General features: G+C 51.2%; 1 protein-coding gene across 1 annotated transcript; it reads right to left on the bottom strand.

Annotated features, from left to right (window-relative positions):
• Positions 1 to 902: 902 nt before the first annotated feature.
• On the bottom strand, positions 903 to 26,407 carry BPI (bactericidal permeability increasing protein). The gene is made up of 15 exons (XM_082746318.1): positions 26,166 to 26,407; positions 23,465 to 23,579; positions 22,108 to 22,236; positions 20,551 to 20,712; positions 19,301 to 19,364; positions 16,872 to 16,935; positions 15,443 to 15,534; positions 12,606 to 12,782; positions 11,503 to 11,562; positions 9,936 to 10,103; positions 8,794 to 8,861; positions 6,620 to 6,662; positions 3,722 to 3,785; positions 2,587 to 2,663; positions 903 to 1,125 (listed from the first exon to the last, which is right to left on the bottom strand). The coding sequence occupies exons 1-15, from the start codon at positions 26,293 to 26,295 to the stop codon at positions 1,087 to 1,089; spliced, it is 1,452 nt and encodes a 483-aa protein (XP_082602444.1). The 5' UTR covers positions 26,296 to 26,407; the 3' UTR covers positions 903 to 1,086.
• Between the last annotated feature and the right edge of the window lie 827 nt (positions 26,408 to 27,234).

Genomic DNA, 27,234 nt, shown 5'->3' with positions numbered 1-27,234 from the left:
AAGGGAGCCACATCGCGGAACCCAAGCATGGGTCAGGGAGACAGGCCTCGCAGGGTAGCCGTTCAACAGCGACACCGCGTGGTGGCGACAAGAGCAACAGGCGCCCGATTTTGAGGATCGCACAGGAAGACAAAAGGCTGGGCAGCCTAAGCTGCTCAACAGCGACACGGTGTGTCAGTGGCAGGAACGGCAGCCTAGTGGATGGATTCCCCCCACCCCAACCCGGAGACCCTCTCGGCCTGAAGCAAGACTTGCTCCCTTTGGACTAACTAAACCCCAGACACTCTTGGAAGTGTGGAGTAAGGGGTGTCTCCAAAAAGGGACAACAAGGGTCCCCTGGGTGGTGCAGTTGGTTGAGGGCTCTTGGCTTCAGCTCAGTTCTGATCCCAGCATCCTGAGATCAGCCCTGCAGAGGGTTTCCTGCTCAGTGGGGAGTTGGCTTGGGTTTCTCTCTCCCTCCCCTTCTGTCCCTCCCCTTGCTCTCTCTTTCGCAAATAAATAAATAAATAAATAAATAAATAAATAAATAAATGTAGAGAGAGAGAGAGAAAGAAAGAAAGGGACATGAGACTTTCTGCCAAGAAGGGTGTGTGAGGGCTCAAGAGATTCCGTAGAGGACTGGAGAGAGATTTTACCTGCGCTGAGCTCACGCTGCAGGGCAGGCTGGGTCCAGCCAATGAAACAAAGAATGAACAAAACCCAAGAAATAATACCATCACATAGAACCGCACAGAAAAAGAAGCGTTTTTTTTTTTTTTTTTTTTTTGCAGGGGGATGGGTATGAAGCACGTTGAGAAATAGCGTGGTAACAACTGGAAAGCGATTCTTGGAGGAAATCTATGTGCCCACTTAGCCCTTGTGGGAAACGCATGACCCCGAAAGTACACACGCCACACACATTCTCAAGGAACAGAGTTTCTGTATTTAGATCATTTCTGAATCTGAGTTCAGAGAAATTTGCAAGGGACTGTGGCTCAAGGGCTGGGGAAAGGCAGCCTGTACCCTCACAGGCACGTCAGGAGTAGATAGATGCCAACCAGGCTGCCCCTCCTGGCAGGGCTGACCGCTTCCAGCCCTGGGAGGACTTCACCCGTAGTGAACATCTGCACCAAACAGCAGGAAATTCTAGGGAGAGAAGAGGGAGCCGTCATCTGTGGGGAGTGCACCCTGGTCTCTGGGCAGGGGGCTGCTGAGGTTTTTGAAGGAAACTTGGGGAGCAGCTGCCCCACCCCCACCCTGGGAAGGGGAGCCGAGTGGGGCTGTCTGTAGACACAGAGACAGGAGTGAGAGGGGGGGCTCTCGGAGCTGTCGCCACTGGGGTCTTCGTGTCAGCGGCTGCTGGCACTGTGAAGCCGACTGCAGCCGGCCTGGCACCTGTTCCCCTCCCAGATGGACGTGGAGGGCTGCGGGCCACAGGCTGGGCCTTCATTTGTCATCCCTGCTTCACGGCAGTTCAAGGGACCCTTGTTCCCATCAAGGCTGCAAAACCACTTTTCTTTACTCCTTCCTGCCCCTCACTGAGAACTTTCAGAAATGAAGAAATTACATTGTGCCATGGGGTCATTTTTTTGGTTAAGGACGAACTTGGTAAAACGTGGGGTACCCCGGGGCTGTGTGTGTGTGTGTGTGTGTGTGTGCTGTCTCGGCTAGTCTACGGTCTCAGCCCTGGGGAATAACCTGGTCTGAAGAATTGGGGGCTGGGGGCTGGCTGACTGGATATTGGGGCTGAGGGAGAGCAGGGAATCCGGGTGATGTGGCCGCTTCCTACCAGGGCCACAAGGTTAGCAGGAGCGCCGCTGAGCAGGGTGAGGAAGACAATCGTGGCTGGCAGCCTCGTGGCCCAGTTACGGGCTTTGCTGGCACACACGGGACTTAAAGGGCCACAGAGAAAAAAACTGGAAGTTTGGCTGGGTCGCTAGGTGGCAACAAGCCAGCGGGGAGGAAAGCCAGTAGGGAAAGCTGACAGTGGGGAGGACAGAGGCCTGGGCAGGAATCCTGGAGGACTCCAGCAGGGAGGGAGAAGGAGGGGGAAGGAGGGGCCGGAAGGGGGAGGAAGAACCAGTAAAGAGGCCTGCGTTGACCAGGGAGAGGCGTCGGGGAAACCAGGAAAGGGAACCTTCCAAGCTAGGAGAAGACATTCCTAACCAGTCTCAGAGAATGCTGTGGGTCTGGCTGGGGGACAGGCCAGAGAAGGTCATCCATTCTGGGACACAAGTCTCCACTTTGTGCCTCCCTTTTTACTCCCGGGGCCTTGGGAGGCATGCCACACACATTTGTCGAAGATGTAAATGCTTATAAAAGAGGATCTGTGGCCACCAGTGGCGGGGGGGGGGGGGGGTCCGTCTTTTACCGAGTGGAGTGTGGGAATGCTTCAAAGCCACTGGTTCAAAGCAGGGACATGGCTGTTAAGTTGGACTTCCCTGAGAACTGTGTGGCTTTTCCGAGCCTGACTCTTTCTTCCCTGTTCATCAAGAGCCACCCACTTCTTAGGGTGCTGGTAGGGCAGAGGGTGCTCAATATGGGGATTTTTGGCAACAGGTGGCTGTTGTGGAGGGACATTGGGTGACGAGGGACGTTTGGACCTACCTGGTGGGTTTGAAGCACCAGGTTGGAGAGCTGGACGTCGGCGGGCAGCGGGAGAGGGAAGCCTTCCCGCAGCCGCTCTGCAATGGAGAGTGAAGTCAGCACGAGGGGAGGGAAGGCGGAGGCCAGCCCCAGAGAGCTGGGGGAGGGGGGACAGCCTCCCTGAACCTGTGTGCCTGGCTCTGGGTAGGGCCGGCAGGTACCTGCAGGCTTGAGGAGTAGGCTGTCCCGGAGACTGTCTTTCTTCACCACGCTCCGAGGACCCGGGAGCCTGGCCATTCCACTCCATCAGCCCCAAGCCCACATTCAGGACCCGTGCAAGCCTTTCCCCCAAAACAACCCTCCTGGGCGTGACAGCAGTGCTGGTGCCCACGGCCAGCAGTAGACAGCCCGAGGCATGTGATTGAGGGTAGCTACTGGTGGGCACATGAAGACCCTCAATGTTCAGGGTGAAACCAGAGATGGGCAGTAGCCAGGGGCCCGCTTCCCGCCGTACTGCCATACTCTGACGTGGGACTCTAGAGAATTCCAAACTCAACACTATTCTCCCCAGGTCATTACGAAGCTACATTTGTCAAGGTAGGAAGAGGAGTTTGTGGTCTTGATTTATAATTTCTAACTATTCTTCTGGTCCCACAGTCTGTGGATCTCTCTGTGCACTCTTGCCCTTGGCTCTTCGAAGGTGAAGCTTCCATCGGTGGGGAGGGGTGGCTGAAGCCAAGAGCCAAGCCGGGGTTATCCTTCTTCCCTGCCGCTTTGCTCCGAGGCATTAGAAAGGCAGAGGGCTCTGGCTTCGGAGCCGGGTCCAAGTCCCAGCTTCATATCTCACCTTCTCTGTGACCTGCAATAGTTAGGCACCTGACTTCTCGAATCTCCCCTTTCCTCCCAGGACAGTCCTCAGCTCATGGGGCTGTCTTAAAAACTGGATAGAATAATAGATGGGCACATAACAGAAGCTCAACCTGTGGGTGTCCCCTTGTCTCCATTCCTTTTCCGGGATCAGGTGCCCTTTGATGTTCCTTTGAGGTGACCATCTTCCAGCCTCCATAACTAGGGCCACATACCAGGTGACTCTAGGACTGAACTCCATCCGCCTCCTCTAGGACTAAAAGTCACTCATTTCTCCAAAGCTCCTTACCGTTAACCTTGGGAATCACAATCGTGGGCAGAAGATAATTCATGACAGCCTGCAGCTCCGTGACCTGGAAATCAGGAGGATGGGACCCGCGTCAGGGCACCTTGGTGTCGTCCAGCATTCTCCGCCAGCCTCCCTCCCCCGCAGGGCAACCTCAAAGCTGGGAAAACAGCTGAGTGAGGGACACAGGGGAGGACGGGAAAATTCTGCAGCCCAGTCACGTGACCCAAGTGATCTCTTTGGCTCTCAAGTTTCCAAATGTAAAGCATGTTCTAGATGTAGGTTACAAGACAGAGGAAAGGAAGGTCAACAGAGTATTTAAACATGAACAACTCTGTATGAGAAAATGCATGGTCTCAGACACTTCAGGCTACAGGACAAACTGGCTCAGGCTTTCTGAGATTTTATGGGCCCATGCTCAGCAAAAGCCTTAAAAATATGTGTGCCTGGGGGCACCTAGGGGGCTTAGTTGGTTAAGCATCTGACTTCAGCTTGCGTCATGATCTCAGGGTCCTAGGATCGAGCCCCTCAGCAAGTCCCACATCGGGCCCTGCTCTAAGAAAGGAGTCTGTCCCTCTGCCTCTCGCCCTACTCTCTCTTTCTTTCTCTGTCTCTCTCTTAAATAAATTTTAAAAAATGTGTGTGCCTGGTGGGCCAGCAAATATGCCTGTAAGGCATTCGCCCTAAGGAAATGATGTAGGGTGCAGGCACCAGAGCCATAAACTCAACCCAAACAGTAAATTAACAACAACCTATATGTCTAACGATTGGGGAATTATCTGGGGGACCTGGTGGCGCTTTGGATCTAGGAAATACGATGCAACTCTTAAGAATAATATTGTAGGGGCGCCTGGGTGGCTCAGTGGGTTAAAGCCTCTGCCTTCACCTCAGGTCATGATCTCAGGGTCCTGGGATCGAGTCCCACATCAGGCTCTCTGCTCATCAGGGAGCCTGCTTCCTCCTCTCTCTCTGCCTGCCTCTCTGCCTACTTATGATCTCTCTGTCAAATAAATAAATAAAAAATCTTTATAAGAAAGAATAATATTGTAGGAATTTAATTATTCACACAGAGACATTCATGATCTATTTTTGAGTGAGGAAAAGCAGATTATGGAAACCACATAATTCTACTGTCCTATTGAGTATGCAGAGAAAAAGGTCAGGAAGGGTATACTCCAAGTGATTAAGTGGCAAAAACAGGAATGGCTTCTATTCTCTTTGGCTTGCAAATCTGTATGTTCTGTTTCCTCTATAATGTAGATGTTTTACTTTTACAATAGTAAAAAAAAAAATTTCAAAAATAATGTAGCGCCCTCAAGATGATTGCCTGGTGACATTAAAACTTGTAAATATGTCCTTTTTTTTTTTTCCCTGGAACAATTGAGTTCCCTTCCCCAGGCTAGAAATCCCTGGGCTCCTAAAATGGGGTGCCCTTCTTTCTATGAACCTGAGAACTTTAATTTTTTGTTTTCTGCAGAAGCGGAAGTTAGTTACCAGCTGAGTCAATCCACCGTCAGAGCCCCGGCACCAATGAATCCGTGAAAATACAATGAGGTCGTCTGGGTCCTTCTGTTTGTTCTAGTCTTACTGGATGGCAAAGGGCTCGCTGGCCTTCCAGCCGATTTGGAGGGCATGTTGGGAAGGCCCAACTTTGGGCTTCGTGGCTTACAAGGCACCTACTTGGTGGGGACCTTTGGGAGACATTTCAGGGATGGAAGGAAATGTTCTCCAGGGGTTCAACAAGAGACCCCCCCCGCCCCCCGCTCCGGGAGATCTGGACCATGGGTGGTAAGACCCTGTGGACAAAATCAGCACACCGAGGCTTCTAAGGGAAGTCACAGGAACAAGGCTCATTCGAGGCGGCTGGGGAAGAGCAGTGAGCTACTATTTTCTCGGGCAACTCCAGGGTCCCGGGGGGGACTTAGGAGGGAGGCAGGGGGAGTCTGCTCAGTCATGGTCAGTGAGTCCAGGTAGTGGAATACTTGCTGTCCTCCCTCCCACCTGCCCTTCCCCACCTCCACACTGGCTCTGCCACTCACCCAGTTGTTCAAGCCAAAAATCTAAGAGTCCCTCTGCATCACCCTCACCACATAGACCACCACCCTCAGCAAGCTCCATCTAACTCCACTTCCGAAGTATGTCTCCCGTCCGCCATCTTTCTCCTCTTCCTAGACAAATGCACCCGCCTCTCACTGATACATATGGTCTCTTGGTCCCCCAAGTTCCATTCCCTCTCCCCTAGCCTGGGATACCTTCTATGAAAGCCTAAATCAGATCCCCTCTGTGTGGAGAAGCTCACTTGCTTCTCATGGCCCTTTGGCCACAATCTACTCTAGGCCAGAAGGCCCAGGATGAGCTAGCCTTGCCTGCCTCTCCAGCCACGTCTCCTCCTACACCCCCACCCCCAGCTCTCACTGGTCCAGCCCCGCTGGCTTCCCTTCAGTCCCTGAACATGTTGAACTTGTTCTCACCACATGGCCTTGCTCCTGCCAGTCCCTCTGCCTGCAACAGATCTTCCCTTTGCTGGCTCTTTCAGCCCACATATCACCTCCTCAGAGAGGCTTTCCTTGATTCCATGATCTAACCTTCATCCCTCTCCATCCCTTGCTACCCCATCCTCATTTTGTTTTTCATGATGGTGGAAAAGAGTATGCTTAATTTGGGGAAGATGTGAGGTCCAGAGGAGGAAATGACTTGCCCAAGGGCCACAGTTAGTAAGCATGGAGCAGGGACTCTAGCTTAGGTCTGTGGGCCCACAAAGCTCCTCTGGCCATTACTTCACATGCAAATTATATGCAAATGAACAGGCAGCCTCCAGAAATGATGGAGAGTTCTGAGCAGACCACAGGACAGTTAGCTTTAGATCAGGGAACAGGGAGCCCCTGAGGGCCTCAGACTCACCGAGAAGGGGCCGACGTCTGAGTGCTTCAGTTCTAGGAGCAGCCTGTGAGAAGGGGAGCAGAAAGCAGAGAACACCATTTGCCTGACCTGTGTTAGAGTCCAGTTGCTGGGGCGAAGGGGCCCCCTCTGGTAGATGCTGCCTGGTTTCCCACCCAGTATCCATTCCCTTTCCTCTGGTCACAACCCCTAACAGTTCCTTTCAGGGCATCACCCATTCCCTACATTGTTAGTGCTGTGCTCTGGGGTAGGCTGGCCAAAGGGCAGAGTCCACCTCCCCTACCACAGTTATTGTTGGAAGGATGGACCTGTGACCTATGCTGGTTCAATGGGAGTTGGCCCTAGGACTTTTGAAAATACTGGTGCTGCGGTGTTCTCTTTTCTCCAGGAAAACTAGGCAGCTGCTGGTGGCCATTTTTGTCACCAACTGGTGACAGCCTGATGAGAAATGAAGTCAGCTTAGGGGAGAGTAGAACCAAGAAATGGAGAGAGTCAGAATCCCAAAGACATCACTTGAGCACCTGGATCCACCCTTGCCTGGAACCCTTAGACTTATCAATTACCAGAGCCAATGAACCATCCCCTCCTTACAGTCTTTAGGGCATCCTAACAGAGATCTAAAGAAATATGGAAATAAATGGCTACTTATTGAACCCTATCACTCACTATCTTGTGTGCTTCACCCCATGGAAATCCTCTAACACCCCCAGGGGCAAGGGCCATCACTCACATTTTACAGATGAGGATACTGACACTCAGAGATGTCAGACAACTTGCCCAAGGTCACACCAAGAACAATTAGCAAAGCAGAATTTCAACAGATCTCCTGATGCCTGAGCTCTTGTCTCTGATACTCTACAAAGCTTGAAAGCTCACCCTTCTTCATCAAGAGTGGGAGCCCCAGGACTCCTGCCCTGTGGACTCTTACACCCCAGGCCGGCATGTGTGAGCATCTGCTCAACCCTCACCCAGCTGTATCCTCTCTGACTCCTCTACTTGAGGGCTCACGGGTGTTCAAGGAAAATTAAATCCACATGTACCCGAAACAGTAACACTTGTCAGAGTGATGCCAGGAGACATACGCAGCGTGTAAACCTCAGGGGCCAGTCTCAAGGTTAAGAAGGATAGCTCTGTGCTGCAGAGAAGGCGGAAATGGACAGGAATGTAGGTCAAGACTCAATTTAAACAGCGTGAGCGTGATGAAGAGGCAGATAGCGGGTCTGACCGCTGGGGGTCATCGTGTGGACTCTGCAAGGTTCTCCCTTTCTCCTCCTCTGTGTGTGTCCTTCCCTCTCTCCCCCTTCTGTGTCTGTCTCTCTATCTGTCTCTCTGTCTTTTGCTCTCTTTCTTTCCCTCTGTCCCTCTGTCTCTTCCCTCCCTCCTTTTATGTGTCTCTCTGTCTCTGAGAATCTCTCCATGTGCCTCTGACTTTCCCGGGCTCTCCCCCTTATGGCTACCTGCCTTGTTTCTGCGTGTCCCTCTCACTCCTCCTTGCTGGCATTCTCCACACTTCAACGCATGTGAATTCCTCGTTTCACCCTCACTACAACAACGCTCTTGGCAAAGAACAACCATCGGGCTTGTTTGTTTCTGTTACATCAGCAGGCTTCTTTCGAAGCCGGAGCGAGGGAAGTCCGATGAGTAGGGTGTTGGCTGAGGGGGGCTGTGCTTGGCACACAGGCAGCCCCCCCGCAGAGCCGGCGAACTTAACCACAGCCACTGCCATTGGGGCTCTCCTAGCACCAAGCAACTGATCACGGCTCAAGGATGGGCCGTGAAGAAATGGAGGTGGGTTTCCCACGTGCTAAGGCAGGCCAGCGACCGGGGCAGTCGAGCCCTGCTGAGGGTCAGCGTGGGGTAGAAGCACCCGTTGGGCCTGCACAGCCATGAGTCTGCCTAGGACCGAGGGGTACCCTGGGGTACAGTATCTTCTGTGCTAACACTGGGGGACCGCAGGCAAACCACGATGACCGGTCACCTGTGGTGTGTGACCTTGGGTAGGCCACTTCATCTCTGAGCATCAACAGAGCTCTGGTGCCCACCATGCACCATCTGAGGCTTACACGTGACGGATGAACGGGAGAGCAATGACATGGAGCTTGGTGTGTTGTAGGGCCATCATGGGCTCATGCGCAAGGGGGTGGGCGGCCACCTCCCATCTCCGCGGGCTCACTTACCTGTTCAGCCTGAGCTTCCCGATAAGCCTGTCGGGCGTGGTACCGACATCCACGGAAAAGTTTGTGCTCTGCAAAGCAGTAATCCAAAGAGTGAAAGCCCCCGACCCAGGGGCCAGGGCCTTGGCGAGGTCTCTAACATGGGAGGGTCAGCTTCACAAAGGTGTGGCAGAGGAGCCCACACGGCCCCCAGGGAGGAGGGGCTCTTCCTTTGCTTTGTGCTTGTTGGTGAGTCCTGGGCTGTGCACCAATTACCATTTTCTCCCACTGCCCTAGGGACTATTTCAGATCTCCAGGCCATTCACATGGGCTGAGCGAGACTGACCTCAGGGCTGGAGTCTAGGCCAGCCCTATTCTCAAGCCATTCATTCATTCATTCATTCATCCATCAAATATTTACTGAGTTGGAAAACTGAGGTCCCCACCTCAGCTTCTGGGCTCACTGTCTGCGTGATCAGGGCAGACCCCTCAGAAACCATTTAAATTGCCTAAGTGGGGAAAATAGGTCTTAAATTAAGAGAGGGCAGTCCTGCCCGAGGCCCGTGAGCGCCCCCTGGTGGGGAGAGAGTCTGGCCTTCCCCTCCGTGGCCGCAGTGGGAGCCACCAATGCCACCAAATACTCGGAGAGTGACAGAGTGAGCAGATGAAAAGAATGCGAAAATCAGCAATGGACCAAAAACTTGAATCAGAGAAGGATTACACCCACAAACGAAGGAATAAACAAAGGTATGCATAAATGAGTAAGCGATGAATGAGTGAACAAACAAATAAGCAAATGAATACTTAGACAAAGGTGTAAGTAAATGAATAAATGCATAATGGAATAAATTAATGCACGCATGAACCAGAACAGGTCTAGCACATTTCAAGTGAGCAACCTAAGGAGTAATTGAATGAATGAACAAATTCACAAACGCATACTTGGGTGACCACAAGGCATGAGTGTATGAACCAGAACCAGTGCACGGATTTCAAGCCAGTGATGGAGGGCAGAACTGAACCCATGAACGCCTGCAGAAGCCAGAGGCAGCTAGTAAAGGGGCTCTGGTCTGAGGCCCCGGAGCATCTGAATCTGGGCAGGATTCACCCTGGTCCCCCAACCCCGAGGCAGTGCCCTCATCTGCCCATACTCGGGAACAGCTTACCAGCTGAAGCTCGAAGAGGGGGGCCAAGGAGGAGTTGGGGAGCACAGCAAAAGCCTGGGTCTCCAGGATAGGGGTGAAGACAAGGCCAGTAGGGAGCACGGTGAGGTACGGTGGGGACGGGGCCCCGATGTTGAGCTGCACGGTCATGTTGGGGAACATCTTGGCCACCTGCAGTCCCCCAGTGGGGACAACAAACAAAGTGACAGTTTTATTCCACCTCTTCTAAATCCCATCTTGTCTTGACCCTGCGTGAACACCTCCCATGTATTCCTGTTGCTTCTGGACTAAATCCTAAAGACTGCACTGTCTGCGACTCAGGGCCTGCAGCCTCCCCTCACCGGCCTCTACTTCTTGCGCTCCGGCTCCAGCCGTGTGGGACACCTTCCTGTTCCTCAAATATATGACCCACTCTGTTCCTGTCTAAAAAACCCTTTGCACTCTCTGTTCCTCTGGCAGAATGCTTGTCCTCTCACTGTTTCCCAGCCTGACTCTCTCCCTTCCTTCAGGGGTCATCTCAAGTGTCACTTCTTCACAGAGCAGTGGTGGCCTCCTGGGAGGAACTGAGGACGGCTTTGGTGACAACCGCATCTCTTCTGACCTCCAGTCCTCCCCCAGGTAAACTCGTGGTCTCAGAAAAACAGTGTGATTGTTAGGCCATAAAGCTTCCAGAGGATTCTCCTGATTCCCTGACCAGTCATGCCTCCCCACACCAGTACCCCTGTATAGAATCTTCTGGAAGTGACACCACTGGAGAGGCTGTTGTGGGTTGAATGTTTGTGTCTCCCAGACTCGTATTGATGTTCTTACTCCCCAGTACAGCTATAGCTAGAGACAAGGCCCAGAAGAAGTAATTAAGATGAAATAAACTCATAGAGGTGGGGCCCTAATCTAATAGGATCTATGTCCTCATAAGGTGACAGCAGAGCTTGCTTGCTCTCTCTCCATGTGAGCTCAGAGGAACGGCCATGTGAGGACCCAGAAAGGAAGTAGCCATCTATTAGCCAGGAAGAGGCCCTTACCCAAACCCAAATCTGTGGGTACCTTGACCTTCGTCTTCTCAGCCTCCAGACCCCTGAGAAATACATTCCTGGTATGGGGCCCCCCTAGCCTGTGGCCCTTTGTTACGGCAGCCCGATCAGGCCGAGTGACCTCATCCATTCATTGACTTCATGTCTCATGGTGTGCACTTTCTTTTGGATTATTCTGGGTCATTCTGGAGGATCATTGTCTCTCTTCACCGGAGTGGGCCTCCAGGAGGGCAGGGATATGGTCTGCTTTGCTAGATGCCAAGAACAGAGCCCTGGCCATGTGGTGAGCACTCAATAAATATTTTTTGAGTGGATCACGCCCCATCCCCCGCCACGTCTGCCCTCACGCCTGGTCACCTGGGTGCTTGGAACCCTTCTCTGCATGGAGGAAGGGCCCTAAGGCTGTTTCCATTCTCAGGCTGGGTTGCCTCTGGATCTGGGGAGGGGGCTCTCCTTGGGCTACACAGCAGAACTCAGTCCTCCCCAGCCCTCCTGGGCTGCCATATGAGCGGACAAAAGGGGAGCAGCCTCTTTCTTACCTGGGGTATGAGGACTCCAAAAAATGTGGTTGTCAGTCGGAATTTGGATCCCTTTGGTATCTGTGGCAAGGGAAGAAGAGAAAAGGACTTTGGGGGATTATGTTAGAGATTTGGGGGGCAGATTCCATATGAGGGGTGAGAGACTGAACACACAAACAGACAGCAGACAGCTCATTCCTGACAACGCTGACCCACAACGTCGCAGCCATCAGCTCAGAACAGTCAGGATTCAATCAGGGACTGCCAGCTTTCCTATTTTTTTTTTTTTTTTGCGCTGAAAATATGCTCTTCAAACTGATCATGTAGGATGCCCTGCTTCTATTAGCTCACATCCAGGACTCCCGTGCCCAAAACCTCCACAGGAGCACAGCTGTAATGGTATAAAGCCATCAAGGTCCCCCTCCTCCTCGTGCATTCGTCTCTACCAAGTCCAAGTGCAGGTGGCTGACTGCTAGCCTGAGGAGCTCCCATTCTGGTGGTCTTGGTTACTTCCAGGGGACATGTCAGGGCTTAGCATCCCTTTGGTGCCCCTACAGAGAAGGGGAGCCCGGCCCCTCTTCCAGGAGCAGTGGCGGAGGAATCCCACGTGGTTGGTTACCAAGCTGTACCTGGACTCTGGACAGGATGGTCATGTCCCCATATTACAGACAGGTAAACTGAGGTCCAGAGCAGGACTCAGCCACGAACATATCGACAGAGATACTGATGATGATGATGACGGTGATGTGAGACTGAGACCGGATTCTGGCATGTACTTAGGCAGTGTTGGCTGTAACATTTACCCTTCATGGAGGACTTCCTGCCTGTTCTGCACATGCTGACTGCTTCTGGCACATTCATACCTCATTCCACCCTCTCATACCCTCGGGCGAGAGATACTGGTACTGGTGTTTTATAGGCGAGGAAACAGGTTCTGAGAGGTTGAATGACTGGCCTAAGGCCACCCGGCTAGGAAAGAGGGGGCCGATATTCCAACTGCGGTCTGGCTGCCTCCAAAGGCTGGACTACAATCCCCACCGCCGTGTGAACACAGGTTCAAGCCCAGACGGCCGCTGCGCTCTGAACCCCACGCTCATCCCTCATCCACTCCAGCCCGGCCTTACCATGTTGTCCGTGATGGTCAGGTGTAGGGCCCCTGCCTGTTGGTACACGAATCCCGCTGTGTTGAAGAAGTAGTCGGAGAGCCCCAGGTACACCATGCGGTTGTGGTCAGCTGGAAAGGCCAGCACCGGCGGGGCGAAGGGAGGGGGGCTGGGGTGGGCCACATTGAAAAACTCCCCCTGGGGGTGGAGGAGACATGGTGAGCCTGGGTTTCCTTCGGGTATGATAAGTTAACGTCTTCATTCCAGGAAAAAATGGGTTGCGGAGACCAATCACGCACTCAGAGAGGAGGAAGCCATGACCAGAAACCAAGAGTGTCATGCGTCTCCTGGGAGCTTGTTTCTAGGGGCTTTTCCTGCCAATCCTGCAAGGCAGGTGCAATGACGCTCATTTTGCAAGAGAGGACACCAAGCCGCAGGGAAGTTGGGTGACTTGCCCAAGGTCACTTGGCAACACGCCCAGTGGCTCCACTGGCTCAGCCCCGCCCTTGCCAATGAGCATAGAAGTGACACCAAAAGAACAAGGAGATTCTGTTTGTTTGTTGTCAGCTGTCAAATTAGCAACGTTTTAAAGAGAGAGGTAAACTGTTTTTAGTGCACTCTCCAGTTTGGGGTAAGAGTATTCCTACGCTGCTGGGGAATATATATTTAATAAGTTTCTGAAGAGCAATTTGGCAAATGCACTGCCGGAGCAGATCACTTATTTAGCCAGAAAAAAACAACGTTGAGTTATAAAAAAGCAAATTGTAGATGGATACATATGGTAGAATACCACTTATGTAAAATTTAAAGGCATATAAAGCATACTAAGCAAGAATTATTGACACATGCAGATACATAGTAAAAGTATAAAAACCGCAGGTAGGACGGATACACACCGGCATCATATTCGTGGGATTCCCTGGGGGGTACAGGGGACCCCGGGGGGGGGGCCTCAGCGATTTATTTTTAGACTATTTCATCTCAAAAAAAAAATCAAGACAAATAGGACAAAAAGGCAATATTTCTTAAATCTGGGTAGTGGGTTCTCTGTACCTTTGAATCATCTCATTATTAAAAATTAAGCACCATGACCCTCGTCTTACAGAATACCATGCCACTCCTAAAAATAGTAAGTGGACCCATGTGCCAGCCAGGAGCCAGCTCTAATGCCTATCTTTAGATACGCATTAATAAGTGAAAGCCTGATGTGTATCCATTCATGCGAAGGAATTATTAGCAAAACCAGGTGGGTTTGGGAGGTTAACACTCCCCCGTGGCTCATCGCCCTTACCTCTGGGAAGGACCCTGGAGGGCCAGTAAACAGGACATTCTCATTCACTAAGAATAATTATGTATCATTTTAATCCTTTATTCCATTGTATCACTTCGTTTTGTTTTTGTTTTTGTTTTTTTTTTTAAGTATACCATTCGGTTTAGCAGTGCCATTTCCAGGAAATAGTCAACAATGGGCAGAGATCCAGATGCAAGGATGTTCATGGCAGGTCTGGTTACATGTGTGGAAAAAATGGATAGAGACCAAATGTCCCAGAAGGCGGCACTGGACAGAACCTTATCCCAAGCTGTCCACTGGAAAGACCCAAGAGCCAGTAAAAGGGCTGTTGGAGGGAGATTCATGGGAAGGTGTTCACGTTACACTGTTGTGTTTTGAAAAGCTGTGAGATAGTATGTGTAACACAACTCATATAAATATAGGTATGTGTGCACTTATTCCTATGTCTATATATGTGGGGTTTTTTATGCATATGCATGTGTGTGTGTGTGTGTGTGTGTGCGTGATTTCCTATGTCTTGGTAGAGATGGGTTGGAGGGAACTAATCTGTGTGTCAATAATGTGTATCTCTGAGTTGTAATATTTGGGTAAATCTCTCTCACTCTCCTTCCTCCCTTCTTTCTTTCCTATTTATTTCTCTGCTTCTCTGTAGTTTCTAGATTTTCTTTTTTTTATATCAAATGTGTCTTAGAACAAAAAAGTAAACAGTAACAAACAAGTCCGTCACCCGTAGTGGAGAGACTGAATGAGGAACATCCAGAGGGAATCCAGAGATGGGACCTACTCCAGCTGGGGCAGTCAGGGAAGGCAGCTGTGGGAGAGATATCCAAGCACAGACGCCCCTGGAGTCTGTGTAAGTAAGAAGGGAGTGCGGGGGAGAGGGGCATGCCAGGGAAGGCAGTTCAGGGGGAGGGAAGAGGTAGGACAAAGGCCCTAAGGTGGGAATGACTTTGGTGTATTGAGGAAGTGCAAGGCCAGAGTGTCTGGTTGGAGGATGGTGCGTGAGGGGTCAGTGGCATGAAATGAAGCTCCGTCCATCCAACCATCCATCCAATCAAAATATTTACTAAGCAGCTAGTGGATACCAAGCACATCTCCAGGTGCTGCACCAGCAATCAGGAACAAAACAGCCATAGCCCCTCCTCTTTCATCACAGAGGGATACTGATATGTGACTGTGTGTGTGTGTGTATGTGTGCATGCACGTGTGCGTGTTGAGGAGGGTGTTAGTAATAAGTAATGCTAAGAAAAACAGAACAGGATATGGAAGGAAAGGAGGGAACTATTGCAGTGAGTGTGGTCTGGGAAGTTCTCTCTAGGGAGAGGGATGTTTGAGGAAAGACTGGAAAGATGGAAGGGAGAGCTTATGTGAATATCTGGGTGACAGCTTCTGGGCAGAAGAAGGAGCAAATGCAAAGACCCTGGGAAGCAAGCATGCAGAGGGTGGTTCAGGAGAAGTGGGGGAGCCAGTGTGTCTGGAGCAGGGAGAAGGAGCTGAGATGAGAATGATGTGGAGCCCTGGGAAGGTCCAAGACAAAGGCCTGAGGGTCCCTCCGTGTAAGTCTCACCTTTAGCTGCCCATCCAGGTTGTCAGCTGTGGTTGTCGGAGGGGCCACCAGTGAGTAATTGATCCCAGCGACCTTATCTATTTTGGTTGTCACTAGAGAGGAAGAAGACAGACCATGAGCTGGCTCTGCATGGCAGCATCTTTGGGGCCTGAGATGCAGCATCGGCATCACCCAAAGTTGAATCTAGAACTGCAGTGAGGGTTCCATTCCCTCCTCCTCCAGGGAGCCCTCCCTGAGGGAGGGAAATAAGCCCATACCCCACATAAACAGATATCGTCTCCATCCCTTCTTCCAACAGCCCTGAGATACAGTCAAGGAGCAGAGGGCTTGATTTGAACTCTCTGGGACTTTGGACAAGTCCTTTCATGTCTCTACGCTACTTTTTGTCATTTGTAGAACAAGATAATACTAGTGACCTCACAGATGTCCTGTACGTGGTAGGGGATCTGAAGCTGAAGGGACGATTACTAGCAGTGATAATAACCCAGGCAGAGCCCAGGCTGGCTCGGTCCGATTGGTTTCTGTGTTTCTCAGCGGTCATCAATGATAATTCAGTAAATACCGGTCCCTCCTTAAGCGCCCCCTTCCCGAGTTAGAGGGAATGAAATGAGGCCCAGAAAGGTAACTTGTCCAAGATGGCACAGCAGGTGACTGATGGATCTGGGACCCCACCCCACATCATTTTCCTGTCTGCTGAAGCCAAACCGTGAATACTGCAAATCCCTGGGGGGGCTGGGGAGATGTCTGGGGACGGAGGCACCTTAAACATGCTCACAACGTGCCGCCGAGCCTCCTCCACAGGGAGGGAGCCCAGGTAGCAGTTTGGGGCCCGGGCTCAGGAGGAAGAAAACCTGAATTTGGATCCTGTATCTGCTTCTTTCTGGCTCTGTGACCTTGGGCAAGCCACGGCTCCTTTCTGAGCCTCAGTTTCCACCGTGGTAAAATGGGTAGAATGCACCAACCTCCACGGGGGGTGTTGGGAAGTCAGGAGGAGACAGTTCTGCAGGGTGCATGTCTCATGGCAAGGGCTGGCCAGGGGAGTCCTCCCCTCATGGACAGCAGCTTGTCACTGTTTACTACGTACTTAGGGATACAGAGAATTGCCCCCATTTTTAAAACTATGAAAACGGAGGCCCAGAGAGGCGAAATGATCAGCCTCAGATCTCAGGCCAGCTATGTGTGTCCAGTCTCAGAGCTGGGAGTATTTGGTGGCTCAGCCCCTGCATGGGTAGGGGAACGACTGGGTGTGGGCTGCTCTCGCACTTGCCACCAGGGCCGGGCCCACTGGGCATCTGATGCCGACTTCCATTTGCAAATAATCTGTTCTACCCACTCCTTCCCCTGGCCCCAGCCAGTCGCAGACACTCGCTGGCTCCCACACACGGTCCTATTTCCCTGTCCCCTTCCCCCTTGTGTCCCTTGACCTCACCTCGCAGGGTCTTTAAATAGGACTGCAGCTTGGAGGACACAGAACTGGTCACCACCTGGCAGATCTGGAGAGAACCAAAGAAGTGATCAGAGAGGGTTGCCCATAGTGGAGACTGTCCTTTGTGAATAAGGAATCTGACATGTTTTCCTTTCCTTGAATGTTTCTTTGAAGGCGGGAGGGAGGGAAGGTAGGAGGGGGAGAACTAGAAATGTAGGAGGGAGAGAACACTGGTTTCCTGAAGCATGTTTCTATCACACCAGACTTGTGACTCTGCATGCCCCAAGAATATCATCCTCCAGGAGCCTGTGCCTCTGCCACATGGGCCAAGAGGGGGGGTGGGGGCGATGGGGGGCAGCACATCCAGGAGCTGGAGCCCGGCTGAACACCTAGGCTACTGCCCTCCAAGTCCGCTCACTCCGGAGGGCCACCAGATGGCTCCAAACCACAGCAAATCACACCACATCCCGGAGCCGGGCTTCCTGCTGCTGCCCCCCTGTGCTCCATCCGACCTGCCCTCCCCACTACCCCCCACAGACCCCTGAGCATCCCTCAGATACCTAGTCTTCACTCTTCATTCCTGGAGAGCCAACTGCCGAGCTCATACCTCTTCGTTTCCAGCCCTTGCTACTATCACGGACCCCTTGGCACCTCCTTTATCTACCCCTCCATCCCTCCCTCCATCCATCCCTCTATCTATCCAGTCACTCAAGCCAGTACTCTCTCCTAAAAGATCTTGTTATGATTAAGAGCTTCACCTCTGAGGTGGGATGGCCTGAGTTTGAGCCCCAGCACTCTCACTTCCCTCTCTGTGCCTCAATTTACTTATCTGTAAAATGGGGAAATCATGACAACCCTCCTCCATCATAAGGAATTTGTGTGGGTTAAGTGCTAGGATCCTTGTAGAGTTCTAGGCATCATGCCAAGCCCACCCTGTGTCTGTAGTACCCTCTTGTTCCTTCTCCCCATCACCACCGCTATCTGACAGCAGTGCATTCTTACTTCTTAGCTTGGCTGCTTTTAAGGGGCCACTCTTATGGTGTCACCAAGAAATACTCTGTTTGTTTTTGTTTTTGTTTTTAAGATTTTTTTTTATTTATTTGTCAGAGAGAGAGGAGAGAGAGTGAGCACAGGCAGACAGAATGGCAGGCAGAGGTAGAGGGAGAAGCAGGCTCCCTGCCAAGCAAGGAGCCCGATTCGGGACTCGATCTCAGGACGCTGGGATCATGACCTGAGCCGAAGGCAGCTGCTTAACCAACTGAGCCACCCAGGCATCCCAAGAAATACTCTGTTTTAATAGCTCCAGTGTTGATTGCTTTCCCCTCTTACTGTTACTTAATTACAAAGATAGTTGAGCCATGGCTTAACCAGGCTAGGGGGTGAGCCCTCAATAATTCTTCCAGCAGCTTGGTGCCGGAGGTATTCGTGTCCCCATTTCGCAGATAGTGAAACTGAAGTTCTGATATTTGCTCAAAGTTACAAAGCTAGTTAGGCCCTGGGGTCAGGACTAAAACTCAGAGATTCTGACTCTAAAAGCCATTCTATGATCTACTGTGTTAATATGCATTGTGACAACCATGCACTGTTTTTTGTTTTTTGTTTTTTTGTCTTAAGACTTTGATAGAATGCCTTTAGATGAATGATCTGGTTTGACTGATGTCTCCCTATTCCCATGGTCAGTGCCTTTGCCTGGGAACCAGTGACTCCCTTCCAGATGACTATATAGCTTCCTCAGTCTCCCTGACACACCTTGCCCCATCTTCTGGTCCCTCCAGTCATTCTCATGCCAGCCACAGAAATTCCTCTAAAACACAGATCTGGCCAGGTCACCCCCTTGACTCAAATCTTCAATGGCTCCCTATTGCCTTTGACTCACTTGGCCTAGGGCAGACAGACTCGGGCATTCCTGGGAGCTAATGGTTCATTCATGGAAAACCAGTCCAAGGAATGGCCCCATTTCCGAGCTGAAGAATCTGGTCTGGGTGGATTCAGGGTGAGGGGAGGATTGGGAACGTTGGTTGGTACCAGTTCCAGCCTTAGGGAACAGTTTGCAGGCACTCTAGCCTAGCAGCTTCCTCAATGGAACATCAACACCCTTCCAGAAGGGGGTTTGGCATGAGGCAGGGATTGGAGAGCTGGCCAGAGGGCTTTGAGAAGGGCATCCGGGGCAGGGGAGGCAAGAGAAGGTAGTTTGCCTGAAGGGAGGAATGTGGAAAAAAGAGCGGGGGTGGTCCAGCGGGAGCAGGGCAGGTGCGTTGTGGCTGTATGCTGGAACCTTTTCTTGGCTCTTGCTGGACTCCTCATGACTGGTTTCTAAGTTAGACCCATGATTTCAAAGAACCGTGAGGACCACTTCCTGTCCTCTGGGGCGAGAGCAGAAGCATCCAGTGCTACGTACACTGAGGGCCCCACCCTCTCCGAGCCCACCTTACCTTGCTCTCCATGGTCTTTCGGATTGAAGACTCAATTTTTTTGTGGAAGAGTTGGATCAGCCACCTGGAGATTGACATGTGAGGACAAGCATGAGGCTTCTCAGGTGTCCCTGGGCTGCATTCGGGACACTGCCTCATGTGGAAAGCCTTCCTCCCTCTTCCAAATAGCCTTGGCACCCTTGTTCCTGGACTTTAACTGCACACACACACACACACACACCCATTAGATACTTGGCCCTCTGGGTGCAGTGACTTGTTAATGAGTTTATTTTCTCAATTGGTGCATAGCTGCCCCACCCCCAATCCCGGTCTCAGCCTCTTTCCTCACTATTGCTCTCCGTCTTGGCACTCCAACCGTACTGTTTTGTTGTGTTCTGTGCTGCCTCCCACCACAGGGCCTTTGCACATGCTGTTCCTCCTATTTAAAACACCCCCTGTCTGCAACATCCACCTAATTAACTTCTACATCTTCTTTTCATTTCAATTCAAATGTCATTTCATCAAGGAAGAACCAGCCAGCTTCCAGATTCTCCTGCTTTATGTGTTGGTAGGACTTTGTACCTCTTTTTCTTATTTCTTCTATCCTTTTGTAATTCGTTGTGAACCATTGCCTAGCGCATTGATTTGATTAATGTTCATATTCCCCACCGGACAAGAAGCTTCAAGAGAACAGGGACTGTGGCTAAGAGTCTGCAGTCAGATAGCTCTGAGCTGAATCCCTTTTCAACCCTCACTAGGTTGGAAAATTCAGGATATTTCCTATTCTCTCTCCATCTTGGTTTTCTCCTCCAAAAACAGGGGTAATAATAAACTAACTTCATTGTGTGGATTGGTTGAGACGATTCACAAGCTTAAAGGAATGCTTGGCCCACAGTGACCACATGCCACTGATGTTAGCTACTGCTAAATTTTAATTGGCCATTGCTATTTCTTGGGCATGAGCCTGGTGCACAGAAGATGCTTAGATGACATTTGTTGAGAGGATGCATAAATGCCTACGGATTGGTGGTGAGGACTGTATAGTTTAATGCACATCAAGTAGGTAGCCCAGAGCCAGGGAGTGTCATATGTGACTCCTTGAGGCAGGGAGGGGGTCTGCTCTGTCTGCGCACCCCGTCCTCCCCTACATCTGGGCCCATGGAAGAGACCTGGCAAGGAGGGGGCACTTGGTATGGTTTTGGAATACACAGATGATTAGGACGGTGCTTCTGGAGGTCCCGCCTCCCACCCACCATCCCAGAAGATCATACCCCAGCTTGCTGCCTGAGATGTGCACATGGACAGCGTTGATCTGGTTGCTGCAGCTGGAACAGGTGGCAGTGGGGAGGCCCGAGGAGGGGTCAAAGCCCAGCTGCAGACCAGCCGAAATGGAGATGCCCTCCACACTCAGGTCAAAGTTGCCGCTGGTTTTGCTGAAGGAAAACACGAACGAAAGAATTGGAGCAAGCATTTTCTTCCCCGCTGCCATTCAAACGACAAGCCTGGGCTGGTAGGTAGGTTTTGCTATTTGAGATGGTGTTCAGAGAGGGGAGGCAGCCTGCCCAAGGTCACACAGCACTCAGGGAAGTGTGGGTCCATGTTTGCCCAGCAGAACGTTGTTCTTACCCACTGCCTCTGCCCTTGCCAGTGGCTTTGGGTGTCTTAACTGCTCTGAGGTCCAGTTGCTTCCCTAGACCCTTGGCCAACAGCGGAACATTGGCTTTGCCCCTAAAACATTGGGAGCTTGGGGGTGGGGCTGTCAGAGACTTTAATTAATGCTCTTATTCATGCAATGGGGTTAATAACTCCTTCAGGGATGAAACGAGTTTGGGTAAGACAGTGGACCTAAATGTATTTTGTCAACCCTCTTTCAGTATGATGAAGTTCTGTTATTTATTTATTTTGCCATCAGTGAGTGAAATGGTAGATGCAAAAGAGCCCATGTGAAGAACCAAGGGATTCTTACTGTGGGGAAGGGACAGACCTGGCAGTCCTTGTATGGGAAGGCAGATTCTAGCCGCCTCCCCAGAGTGCCTTCTCCTCCCTCCGTTTTGCCCCCAGACTCCCCACCATGAAGTCTCCAAAGTGATCGATCATTCTGAGACACAACCACCAGAGGGCAGGCTCACTATGCAGTGAACCCAATATGTAGCTTTGGAATTGTAGTTTGGATGATTTGCCTCAATGTTTCACCCCTTTGCCTATCTTGGGGGCACCTGTGTGCATTTCCAGGCTCTTGACTTTGGGCTTGATCATGTGAATTGCTTTGGCCAATGGCGTATGAATAAAACTGACCATAGTCCACTTCCGAGTCTAAGCCTTAAGGGGACCTGTGTGTTTCCAGTTATCCTGTTTGTATGTCTGCCATCGCCAAGGATCTGCTCTGAGTGGCCCACTGGTCTAAGGACGAGGAGGAAGAGATATATATAGAGCAGGGCTGCCTCAGCTGAGCCCAACCCAGATCAGCAGAACCCCAGCCGACACATAGATACGCAGAGATAATATGAGGCTGAGTTTGGGATGCTTCATTACACAACAATAGCCAACTGATAAAGGGACAAATGAAAGGTCCCACTTAGCCTTCCATCCTAAGCCACAGGTACCAATTCTTGAGACTGTCTCACATTGTGATATGGGCAAATGCTCAGCTATTAATCAAGGCTATGTTAAAACTTCACAGGTGAAAAATGCCCCCAGGAACCCTCTGGGGACAAGAGGTGGTGGGTAAGGCAAAAATTGAGCATTCCCATGATCCTGGCTCTCATCCCTTCCAAATGTCACCAAGAGATCCCACACACACTCCATAAACCCCAAGCTTGGAAACTCACATGAATTTCTTTCGTGCCTTCCATTTTCCACTGATCTTGATATTGGCGTTACTGATGGAGAGATCAAGGCCCTTTTCGGGCACTAGTTTTATGTGCGAACTAGGAAGCTGGAATCCATGAATAACCATGCTGTGAAGAAGAAACACTCCATTAGCCTCCTGGGGGCCCACACAAGGACTCAGTTAATGGTTAGTGCAAACTCACCCCTTCCCTGTTCTCCATTCCAGGAGAACCTAGAAGCTACAGGAGCAGCCTTGGGCAGAGTAGCTAGACTTTAAAGTCAGACAAATCTGCATTAGAATCCTATTCTCCAGTGTACTATTGTGTGACTCTGGGCATGTCACGTCATCATCCTGAGCCTCAGTTTTCTCATCTATAACATGGGCACAATAATCTCCATCTTGCAGGAAGTGTGACAATCCATGAGGATGATACAGGTAATCTCAATGGGCTGCAAGTTCTGTAAAAGGCTGGAATGTGTCTCTCTCGGTTCACTATTCTAGCAAAGGCTGTTGTGGCACACACATAGTAGGTCCTCAAAAATGGTTGTTGAATGAATAGGTGTATAAATTTCTGTAGAGGACATTTTCTGCCCAGGACCCATCCCCCCTTCTCGTGGTAATAGAACTGCCTTTTTACTTTGGGGGAACCCCCGCCCCAACATCTAGTCTATGTCGCTCCAAAGAAAGTTGACCTCACCTCTGCTTTCGTGGGGGTGGGGCTTTGACCTCGGGCACAAGCTAGTTAGTGTGGGCTATTCCCTGGCCACAGGGATTGGTTCAGGGTCGTGTGCATAACTGAAGATGGGACCATCACAGGGAATTTAGGGTTTGTGCTTGGGTTGCAAGGGAAAAGTGTTCTGTCTCCACAGGATTCTCAGTGCTGGTGGCCATCTTGCATCTTTGAGGGGACACCCTATCTGGGATTAGACTTCCCCAAGGGAAGCAATGTTGGAAAGTGGCAAGGCAAAGACAAGGTCTAGTGACATTTGGGCTTTTCTCAAGCTGAACCCAAGGCCAGACTATTCCAGAGACTTCTCATACATGTGAGTCAATAAACTCTGGCCTGGGCCATTTTAGAGTAGGCTTCCTGTCCTTGAACCCTTATCCATCTTCCAAAATCCTACTTGTTTGGGCGTTCATGACACATTCCTCCAGCCTTGGGAGTCATGGTAGATACCTTCTGTGGCCTCCTCCATACTCAGCTCGGGGGATTATATCCCCTCGGGAGGGTGTCAACCCTACTTTGTAGATCCTAACCTCTCTGAGTTTAGGAATCTGGGGCTCTGTGATTCTAGGTCTTGACCCCAGGACACTACAAGTTCTGTATGCTAAGGATTGAGCTCCATGGGTCTCACCTGTAGAATCTATAATGCCCTTTCCCAAGATGCTTGACCTTGAAGCTTCCTGAGAACTCGGGTATCTTGATCTTCTCCAGCTCCTTCTGCAGCACGGCCACTCCTTGCTGGCAGGCTGAGGGGCAAGAACAGGGGCAATGGTCAGAGGCTCCACCTGTCCCTGTCCATACTGGGGGTCAGCGAGGGTTTCCTGAGAAGGTTCAGATGGCAAATATCTTTGGCTTTGTGGCTCCTACTGTCTCTGTCACACGCACCCGGCTCTGCTGGGATCGCAGGAAAGCAACCAGAGACAATCGGTACGTGAACGGGTGTGGCTCTGTTCCAATGAAACTTTACTGATGGACACTGAAATTTGAATTTCATATAGTTTTCCCATGTTGTGACATATTATTCTTGTGTGGCTTTTATTTTCCCAACCATTTAAAAATGTAAAAAGTAAATGCCATTCTTAGTTCCAGGGCCATACCAAAACACAGGGTGGGCCAGAGTTGGGCCTGAGGGCTGTCGTTGGCCAATCCATGGCAAATCCAAATACTGCCTCAAACACCCAGTCATGGGTCCTAGCAGTCTTTCTGGAACACTGACTCTGAGCCACCTTCGGTTCTATGCCCTCACAGGGACCCCGTCTCCCTGACTTTTGGCCTCTCTCTGTAGGAACTATGCTTGCGTCATTCCTTTTTTTTTTTTTTTTTTTTTTTCCCCCTTGGCGACCCTGCCAGGACTCGAACCCTTGCTTGTGCCATTCCTATGGCCTGAGAGACTTTTCCCTCTCACCTTCACCTGGTCAGCGTCTACTCAGCTGGACCATCGCTCCCCCCCCAGGAACTCGCTCTGAGCCAGCAGATGGGAGCGATCCTCCTGTCGTCATTCTCATGGTGCATTTCCTTAGGAGCCCTCTTTCCTGTTGGGGACTATACATCTCTTCATGTGACTTTGGGGTTGCCCTCTCTCCCGCTGCCAGAGACAAGCCCTCCAAGCCTTGTAGTTCCGTCTGTTTGATTTACAAAAGTGGCCCCTGCATTTACCACAGTGATCAGCACTTACTATTAGGAAGTCCCCCTATTTGTGGAATGAAAAAATGAACGAGTGAATGCCAATGTCAGGAACCCAGCCATCAGTCATTAAGGAGTTAGCACCATCCAAGAACCAGCTGGAAGGCAAGCACGTTACTTGAGAAAGAGGAAGTAGTAAGAAGAGGGAACCCAGGCGTTGTGTTTTCCGGCATCACCATTTATGTGTGCCGGGCGCTGTCCTGGGCTCTGTACCTGTGCGAAGGGATTGAATCTGAATAATCCCAGAAGGTAGGTTCCCTTACCACCCCCAGTTCACAGAGGAGGCAGCTGGACTTTGCGGGAGTGGCCACACTTCCCATTCAGCTGATAAGGAATGGGTCAGGATTTGAATCCAGGTCTTGTGGTCCTGGAACCAAGGCCCTGGGACAGTTCTCCCGGGGATTCAAAAGCAGGCAGTGCAGACATAGTCACGGATGAGAGAGGAAGGAAAATGTGGAATGGACCAACGTGGGTGGGCTGGGGCCAGGTCTTAAAAGGTCTCAAATGCCATGCCAAAGGGTCAGACTACCTCCTGAGGACTGGGACATGAGCAAATGTGCTACGTTTCAGGAAACCCACTCTGGCAGCTACATGGGGAAGACTGAGGCTCTCGTGACGGAAAACAACACTGCCCAGTTTAAAGGCTGAGCCCAGGCTTCTGCTCCCCGGAAGCTTCAGACTACCCATTGTCTGATCTCCGAGCTCACATGCAGCCTTCTGTCTGCACCCCTGGGATTCAGAGGCACCCCATCAGGTTCCCCCTAGAACTCCGTCCTGCAGCCCTCCGTGGGACCCCAGCTGACAAGGCTCTGCTTTCTCCTTGGTCTGATTCCTCTGTGGCTGGCTCTCCCACACCAGCCCACGGTCCGTCTCTCCGCCACTGGAGACGACATCGAGCAGCCCCACGCGGGGACGTGAGCTAAGACTGGAGGCCCGCTCCAGACCACCCACTTCCAGTCCCTCCTCCAAGTTTCAGTTTGCTCATCTGTGAATTGTTGCCAGTAACATGATGTCCCATCCAGGGCCGACATAAAGATGACAGGAGATCGGGTGTGTAAAGTGCCTGGCACAGATCTAACCAGGTCAGCACAGGGCTGTCCCAGGCCCAGAGTAGCCTGGAGGGAACCTCTCTGGGGGATCTAGATGGGTCACATGCACAGTATGGCTGTGCCAAGCTCCTGCCCTGGGGGAGACCTTGAGGAAGGCCCTCCTCTTTCCCCCCATCCCCATCACTCAGCCTCCTCACAGGTTCTGCCTGGGCTCTGCCCACGCTGGAGACGGAGCCAGAGATCTCAAGGCAAATGACAGGATGGAGAACCAGGCCTGAAGGGAAGAGAAGGGCCTAGAAGCCTGAGTTGGCAGCTGGGTGGAGAGAGGGAAGGAACTGCGAGGACCCTTGGGGGCCTGAGCACTGGACTTGGAGTCTTCCAGACCAGCACTCCAACCCCAGCACTGCCACTTTGCAGCTCTGTGATCCTGGACAACTCCCCTGGTCTCAGTTTCTTCATCTACGTTGGGGGGTGGGGGTTGCTAAGAGAGTTGAGGAGCAGTGAGCAGTCCACCCACTGGATTTAAAGGGCTGCACACAGCAGGTGCTCAGTAAGTGCTCCTTAGGGGCAGAAGAGGAGGAAAGGAAGGCATCTGTTTACCGTAGTCCAGGCCTTTCTGGGTGATCCTGGCCACGACGCCAGGGTTGGTGGTCGCGATCACAGCTGTGCTCAGGGTGGTCAACACCAGCAAGCCTGCCCACCTCAGCGCGCTGTCAGGCTCTCTGGCCATGTCTTCGTCCTCCGCAGCTGCCAAAGCCTGGAGGCCTTGGAGGGGAGCCAGGGATCTATAAAGGAGCTGGCTGGGGAAACGCAAGCCAGTTGGATGTAGAAAGGAGGAAGGAAACTGATTGGGGGTGGGAGGGGGGAGGACTGCTGCCTGCCCTGGTTGGGGCCACAGCCCCAGAGGCTGCCAGTAGAGGAGCCTGGGAGGTGGGGGGGGGGGGAGGGTGTGTGTAGTGTGTGTGTGTTTGTGTGTAGTGTGTGTGTGGAGTGTATATGTGGGGGTCATGTGTGGGATGTGTGTGTATGGCGGTGATAATGGTGGTGTGGGGGAGTTTGTGTGGTTTGTGTGGTGTGTGTGTGTGTGTGTGTGTGTGTGTGTGTGTGTGATATGTGTGTGTATAATAGAATGAGAATTCTGGTTCCGGGCATCCTTCCACTCGCTAAGCATCCCCGTGCCCCTCTCTGAGCCCTCACCTAAATCCCTCCGCCTAAGGGTCACGCATCCATCAGGATTCATTATATTTTTCTTTTTACCCCCCACACTACTGAGGTATAATGGACACATAAAACGGCATATATACATTTACAGTATACAACGTGATGATTGCCACAACCAAGCTAATTAACGCGTCCGTCACCTCCCACAGCTGTCATTCAGTGTCCTCTTAATCTACTCACATAGCAAATCCCAAGAATACAATATAATATTCTTAATTCTGCTTATCATGCTGTACATTAGATCCCCAGGACTTTTTCATTTTATAACTGGAAGTTATATTTTTCTTTCTACTTTTGATATCCTTGATATTTTCTTTAGTAAAATATTTTTAAAAACAGACCCTTTAGCATTTTTTGTCCTAAGAGACAGTAGGGGTAATAATTAAATGCTTGAATTTTGGAGTCCAGTATCTGAACTGTGGTTTGAAATCTCAGCTCTGCAACCCTC

This window comes from Mustela nivalis (genome assembly GCF_964662115.1).
Source record: "Mustela nivalis genome assembly, chromosome: 8".
Taxonomy (NCBI): Eukaryota; Metazoa; Chordata; class Mammalia; order Carnivora; family Mustelidae; genus Mustela; species Mustela nivalis.
This window is presented reverse-complemented; position numbering and strand designations above follow the sequence as displayed.

What these genes read in the sequence shown, in the direction of transcription:
- BPI (XM_082746318.1), bottom strand. Translation starts at nt 26,295, where the DNA reads ATGGCCAGAGAGCCTGACAGCGCGCTGAGGTGGGCAGGCTTGCTGGTG. An exon ending in CTATTTAAAGACCCTGCGAG is followed by an intron (nt 15,535 to 16,871) that starts GTGAGGTCAAGG and finishes CTTCCTCTCTAG; the next exon opens with TGACAACCAAAATAGATAAG. An exon ending in TTGGAGTCCTCATACCCCAG is followed by an intron (nt 10,104 to 11,502) that starts GTAAGAAAGAGG and finishes GGGGGACTGCAG; the next exon opens with GTGGCCAAGATGTTCCCCAA.